Below are 7,500 nucleotides of genomic sequence, written 5' to 3'. Positions count from 1 at the left end.
TGGTGAATTTGATGGTAGGGTGAATATTGATGCTGTTGAGATATCGATGAAAATTTTTAGGGTCTGGGGACTTTCAGTCCAGATAATAAAAATGTCATCGCTATATCTCAACCAAGTATGGGGTTGAAATGGGGCATTCCTTAGACTTTTTTTCGAAATGCCTAAGGAAAAGGTTAGCAAAGGAGGGGGCCATTTTAGTGCCCATAGCTGTGCCGTGAATTTGAAAGTTGTGGCTGTTATTGAGAGTGAAGTTATTCATGGTGAAAATCATGAGGATGAGGTCGCAGATGGTGCCAGTCGGTATGGTGTTGCGAGGAATCCTCATACAACCGCGCACCTGTGGCTCAGTTGGTTGAGCTTCGGGCTGTCATGCGGGAGGTCTAGAGTTCGACTGCGGTCGGACCAACTCAGGGTGCTAGTGCTGCCTTTGTAATTACAATGGTACATGGTTGAACTTTCAAGTCTTCTCGGATATGGACTGTAAACCGGAGGTCCCGTCATATAGCCCCTGTTGGAAATTAAATAGTATGTGACGTTAAAGAACCCACTCACTATTCGATAAGAGTAGGGGACGTAGTCCCCGGTGTTGTGGTCTGACCTATCTGGACGGGGGCATCTTTCACTTCCTGAAATAATTGTAAACTACGTAACAAGCAGTCTGGCTCAAGTCCCCCACACAGTCGACACACAGCATCGCAAATTAGTCCTGAAAAGCCCCGAGGGGAGAGACTAATATATTCACCTCACTTCACTTCAGTATCAGTTCGTATATAATGGTCACAAGCATTAATACCTTCATTGTGTGGGATATTGGTGTATAAAGCCGGATGAGACGTCAAGTGTAACTAATGAACCGAATTTGAGGGAAATTTACTAATGGTGAGGAGATTGTAACGAAAATCGTTAGACGGTGTCTTTAACATAAGATGGTAGTTTGTGGGCAAGACGTTGAAGATGGTGGTCAACAAAGTGGGATATGCGTTCAGTGGAATGACTATTGGAGGAAACAATGGAGCGTCTTGGGTTACCAGGCTTGTGTATTTTGGGAAGGATTTAAAAACATCCTGGTTTTACGGCAGGTTGTATGAGGAACTGTTTTGTCTTCACGTCAATAAGGTCGTCAGTGTACATTCTGTGTAGCTATATTGTTACTCGTTTTTGTAGGTCGGCAGTGATGTCTTCTTTTAAGCGTCGGTAGAACTTTAGAGTCGCTAAGTTGTCTGTTGCATTCGTCAATGCACCAGGTTTTATCCATAATAACCGTACAGGAATCCTTGCCTGCTGATTTTATTAATGTCTTGTCGTTGTTTTGTTGACGTATTGCCTGTCGTTCTGAAGTGGTAAGATTGTCACGAATAGGTTTCGGTTTAATTGTAGTGATGTCACGTTTGACAGCGTCTAAAAAGGTTATTACCCAACATTACGCATTTTTGTTACGCAGCTGGTATTCATTACACCTTTGTTTACACGCAAAGTGCAATTTCTTTGCTGCGTCAACTAAAAATATGTTAGGCTCTCTACTTACTGTGTTTTCAGCTTTCATCTTTGCCTATGCAGCTGATCTGTCAGCTGAGTATGCTCATCACGCAGTGTTAGACCCCAAAGGACTGATGAAACTGCATTGGACAGTTCACTGGGACATCGAATCTGTTTCATTTGCCGTTGAAGCGGCAACCACTGGATGGATTGGTTTCGGTTTCTCTTCGGGAAACGGCAAAATGGTCGGAAGCGACGTGGTTATGGGTTATGTAAAGGAGTCCAAAGGATACTTAACGGTGAGAATGACTGGTTTATTCCGAAGTAAATCGTACCTAGATACGTTGAGCATTTATTATATATAGTTACGCCACTTGTTCGAGCAAATACACGAGAGCTTGTTTTTTCCCCCAATTACACAGATACGCGAAATGCTTTGAAGGAATAGTTTTACGTGATAGGTACTAGCTAGCAAGTGACAGTTAATAGCTATGTTTTTGACGACCATTCGAATCAGTGGTGTAATTTGGACACTTGTTTACTCTAATTTATTCAAGTATGGCAATTTAAACAGAACTAGACTCTCCGTGAGGGTACACTCGGTTGCCTGTGGTACGTGAACCGTTCCAGACAATTTTTTCAAGTTGGGGGATCATTAAGACCATGTAAGGGGTCACCCAGAAGTCATACCAGCAGAGGCCCTTTGGCTCACAGGTTCTCACACGTTCGTACGACGAAACAGATCTGTCCTTGCGTAATATGTAGCTCTAACAGTGCACGATATTGTTTTGGTATTGTCTATCAGCGTAGTTAAGTGCCATGGTGGAAGCCTTGGGTAAATAGCCTGAGAAGACTGAACCCAGAAAGATTGAAGAAAATAAATGGAAAGTGAGAAACATTGGCTTCTGGGCTGACATGTTGATAAACGTCTTTTCACCACAAGTTTACGCGTGTCCTCTGAGCATCTGACATACATGTATACCCCTTCGTAAAACAGAAGCATTGGACCGAAAATACTATTAACGTTAACAAATGCAAATTCAGCAAGGTACAGATTTTGTTAGCTTGCTTTATGCAAAAACAAATATTGATGCAAAAGTAAATAAATATTGATACACAGTTTTTAGAAAGAGCAGAAGGAAGTTTCCAGGACGGTCGCTCGAGAATAACATATTTAGAACATGAAAACAACATTAATTTTGAGCCGTGAATATAGAATATATATAGTTTACGTCATAGAAAGTGCGGCGTACGGGGTTTTATGCACGAGTTGTTTGTGTCAAAAACCCGAACGAGCGAGGAACGAGCGAGTGAGGGTTTTTGACACAAACAACGAGTGAATAAAACCCCGTACAAAGCACTTTCTATGTCGTAAACTGTTTATTACACATAACATAAGAATTTTCATTAAAATAGTTTTCTGAACGCGAATTAGAACAAAAACTCACTAACAATAGAACCAAATGCAAATTTAATTTAATTCAATAACAAAGTACGATTTGCACGAGATGCACGAGTGATTGGCATGGAAACGCCTTTAAGCTATCGTTCATTGGTTATACTTCCTCATGTGAAATAGCTGCGGTACGCCATTCTGACTGGCTGTATAGGCCTTTTTCACATGTGAAAATAAAGCGTATAGATTTGTACAAATGAGCTTTATGGAATAAAATTCTCATGTTATGTGTGATAAAAACAGTTACGATCAGCGACAAACATTTTGGGAGATTTTTCCTACGTTCAATTTTGTTATTGTAAGTTTTGGCTGCACAAATAAATTGTAAATCGAAAGTGACATCGCCGGAATTCAGCGGGCGCCCTGATTAAGTTACCGCGGCATGTTTACTTGCCAAACAGTGAAGCATCTGTGTCAAGTGATGGCAAGATACCGGGTTTTAGTAAGTTTTTCCGTCAAGTGTTTACATAAAGTTTGACAATAAATGAGCGAATTCAAAACAAAGATCACAATCGCCCACCATTGTTTCCGCAAAGTCAAAAATTTAATTAATATAATAATTCCATCATTTTGGAAATAGCAGCTACTTTATTATTCACCGGCGTCACAATTTTTTGCTGATTTTGAGGCTCATTTTGTTGAAACTCAAGCACGCTTCCAACAGACCTGTTTATTTTCATGAAACCTTTCCTGCTTACAGAGCAATACTAAAAATATCCTCCCATATCACGTTTCAACCTTAAGCTCGAAAATTCAATACACAACATGATATTATAATTCACAAAGGCAGAAAATATCACAGAATCCTTTTCCAGCGGAACATTTTATTGAAACAAACAACATAAGATGCACTAAAACGCCATTCGCGTTGCAATGACTTTCCATTGCTGGTTAACGAGAATAACAAACTCACGAGGCAGAATGTATATTTATATTTAATTAAGTTGGCACAATAGAAAAACGCTAACCTCATTTTGACACGAAAATGCTTTACTATTGCCATAAAAACTATCCAGTTAAGCTCGCATATTATAAAACATGATGAATTCATAAAGGCCACCTTTTCCAGCGAACAATTTTTTGAAACAAACAACATATTTGCTCTTAGAGGCGAAAACCTCTTCCCATTTCATTGCGTGCGTGAAGACAAGAAACTCAATCGTGACAAATTACCATGTACTTCAGGTTCAAACCCTTTCCTGAAGAACATTTTCCTTGAATAACAAGAAAATGCTTTACTATTGCCATAAAAACTATCCAGCACACATATCATAAAACATGATGAATTCATAAAGGCCACCTTTTCCAGCGAACAATTTTTTGAAACAAACAACATATTTGCTATTAGAGGCAAAACCCCTTCCTATTTCATTACGAGCGTGAAGAGAAAAAACTCAATCGTGTCAAATATGCGCAATATTACAACAAACTAAAATTTCAGGATCAAACCGTTTCCATGAAGAACCTTTTCCTTGAATAATGAAGCACAAAATAAACGACAAGCTTTCTTTCAAATAATTCTTGACTGTCACATTTCCAATTTTTTTTTTTACCTGAAGACTGTGCAGAGTTGATCACAGATCCACTTAAGGTGTTCGATTCGTTCTCTGTCTTTGTTGAACCTATAAGTTACCAGAGAATTTTCCATTTGGTTTCAGTGTTCTACATAACAGCACACTTGGTAAATATTATTTTAGAAATGCACTTCACTTTGATTTCTGCTCGACGGGCGACAGATTGTTGTCGAAGTCCATTACTCGTCGCTTTTGAGATTCCAGGTGTTGGTTTTCACCGCCTGCCTAGTTTATCCAACTGACTTTCCATTATTGAGCTCCATAAGGGTATATTTTGTTTAAGGATCCACTAAAACTCCATTCGCGTTACATGACTTTCGACGCCATTGCAGGCTACAATAGGTTAATGATTCTACTGTGTCCACCAGAGAAATCTACGCAGTTCCACTACCCTCTCGATCCTAAGAAAATACGCCCAGAAGGCTCTATGCACAAAGATACCACTTACCAGGGGAGTGACAGGCAAGACTTTTACCGACACGGAAGAAAAAAAGAAAAATAACACCGAACAAATGCCATCCACTTTTAGACTGGGATTGCCATACGGCAACCCAGTAACTAAACAATCGATGCAAACGACATCTCTTATTGTACGAAGTCACGCAGTCACGATGAACTCTGGGCTTCCGTTCCCATCTGGGGTCGCCTTATCTCAAACTTTCCGGCACGGGTTCAGAAGTGTAGGAGTGACTTTGGCACGGAACCAGGAAATAAAATACGGGATATCCAGAATGATCCTTATATTTCTGGAAAAGGTGGCTCTGGTAGGGTCTGGAGTAGTCTCCTTAGCAGCCCTCTTTCGGTGTGTCACGCATTGCGTGACATCCCGAAAGACGGCTTCGAAGGAGACTACAATAGGTCTGGAGGGTCACCCTGTCCTCTTTTAGCTGTTGGTGGCTTAGACACTCATTTACTGGAGACACACTCTTCGCAGCCACAATGCAAAATCCTTGGCAACAGTTATTTTAAGTAAGGCTATATTCGTTTTTCGGTTGAATATCGGGGGCTTATTTCTGACTTGATCTATTTCAAATCCAAGAATTACCGCTGTTAGGAAGACGTTTCCAGGTGGTCATACGATATTCTAACAAATCGTACGCAAACGCAAGGAGGAAATCTCGAGTTTTCGGGTCCGTAGATGTTTTGACTTGGAAGGAAAAGATCCAGGACTAGCTTAGGGGCAAGGGGAGCCTTATTATATATTCACAACTGTTTGATTTGAATAATAAATTGCAAATACATGTGACTAATCATGTCAGATTTCTTACCCTAGGACCGCTATGCCGACTTCGAAAGGCTGCCAGTAGAGGACGAGGAACAAAACTACTTCTTGACTGGCTTTGAGGAAAGCGACCAGAAAACTATACTAAAATTTACTCGGAAATTTGACACTTGTGATTCCAGAGACAGGAGAATAAAGGTATCATTACTTTATTAATTGTCGATGAAATCACATTTGAAACGAGCTAACAAAGGTCTATTAGACCAATTTCGATATATTAAGATTCAGTCGAAAACAAAAGGCATCATCATCAAGGTTGAGGCGTTAAACTAAAAACATTTCATTTAAAAGGCTCTCCGCGTTTTGTAAGGAAATGTAGGCGGTTGGCCCCTCTACCTGGACAACCATACGGACTGATTTTGTAGCATTGGTTCTTTATCAGAGCGCTATCTCATTATAAATTGATTTTACAGAATCTTTCACACCTGCAGATAGGCTATCGAAAACATTGTTTTCCTGATCTGCAAGCATAACCTGCTCCAACATTTTTTTTTTTTTTACTCAGAGCAATCAGTATTTCATTGCAAAGGCGATTGTAAACCACATGACCATTTTAGTGCGCAGTAACGGGAGGTAGCCATCCCTTTGTTTTGAAAAGCTGGTCTTTTAGGGTGCGTTCGATTGACCCTATTCCGGAATAAGAATACTTGGAGTGATTATTTTAAACGGAATGTGTAGCGTTTTGAAACAACAAGGATAATAAAGATATGTTTAAAATAGGATTTTAGAAGGTGTTTGACGATTTTAGTGTGTATCTCTGTAAAAACGAAGGACTTCTATCTTCTATTCCACATATTCCTATTCCGGAATACGGACAATCGACCGCACCCTTGGTATGTTTTCAAGATAACTAAAAGCGAAGTGATTAAATCCTCCTCTCTTATGATACAGAGGGAATCGCGACACCCAAAAAGATTCGGGGCTTCTGAGAAACGGCCCTCAGGTCTCCACCCCTGTTGAGTGTGAAAAGTGCTTCCTTAATCCGACGATAGTCCTTGTGATCCTCTGATGCTAAAATCTGCCGTCTTATATAATTTGTGTTGTCATGTTTCAAGTCGATAGAGTCGAAATATTGCTCTGAGTTAGAAAACTTTAAATCCTCCATGAGTTAATTCTGTGTCTGGGTATATCCTCTTCGTCGCTATTTCCAGGAAGGAACCACAAAGGTTGTATATGCCTTTCACACTGAAGATCCCACATCTGAAAATGGCTTCAAGTATCACACCTTTAGAGGTTCGAGAAGCATACTTCTTCTCAACAATGTGGACAAGAAAGAAATCGACGAGACGGGGTGGGAAAGTTTTGTCTTCCATAATAGGAATGTGAGTTGACTCTTTTTGTGTGTGTGCAAACAAACTGTGTTGTCAAATTGAGAGGATGATGATGTCATAGCTGATCAATTGTTAACCCTAACGCTGCAGCTTTATTGTAATTGCAACTGCCCAATATTCCGCTGTCATCTTGATTTAATTTTAGGGGAAACAGGGATATTGGGGCCACTGATACATTAAAACATTCAAAGAACTCAGTTGGAATTGAGCCAATGAGAATACGGTGACAATATATTTGAACTTTTCAGCCTTCGCTAATAACACTAATAAAGTGTGCATGCGCACTTTACGGTAATCATTCCTTGCATCATGTATACGTTACTTAATTATGAAGAGCGTAGCTTGACGAAACTAAGACGAAAGCATACATACGGCGCCTTC

At 40.0% G+C, this 7,500-nt stretch overlaps 1 protein-coding gene across 3 annotated transcripts in view; it reads left to right on the top strand.

Moving 5' to 3' along the window:
- Window positions 1–767: 767 nt before the first annotated feature.
- LOC138051930 (DBH-like monooxygenase protein 1) overlaps window positions 768–7,500 on the top strand; it is a 41,224-nt gene continuing 34,491 nt past the window's right edge. The window contains exons 1-4 of one of the 3 annotated variants that reach the window (XM_068898252.1): window positions 768–879; window positions 1,537–1,775; window positions 5,780–5,926; window positions 6,940–7,110. In XM_068898252.1, the coding sequence (XP_068754353.1) occupies window positions 1,611–1,775; window positions 5,780–5,926; window positions 6,940–7,110 (483 nt within the window). In that variant the 5' untranslated portion in view covers window positions 768–879; window positions 1,537–1,610. Of the gene's footprint in view, window positions 880–961; window positions 1,080–1,422; window positions 1,776–5,779; window positions 5,927–6,939; window positions 7,111–7,500 lie in introns of those variants that run through there. The other 2 variants (XM_068898253.1, XM_068898250.1) reach the window with 2 other exon arrangements.

The sequence above is a fragment of the Montipora capricornis genome, chromosome 6, assembly GCF_036669925.1.
Source record: "Montipora capricornis isolate CH-2021 chromosome 6, ASM3666992v2, whole genome shotgun sequence".
Taxonomy (NCBI): Eukaryota; Metazoa; Cnidaria; class Anthozoa; order Scleractinia; family Acroporidae; genus Montipora; species Montipora capricornis.
Note: the sequence above shows the minus strand (reverse complement) of the source record. Positions and strands in the feature narration are given on the sequence as shown.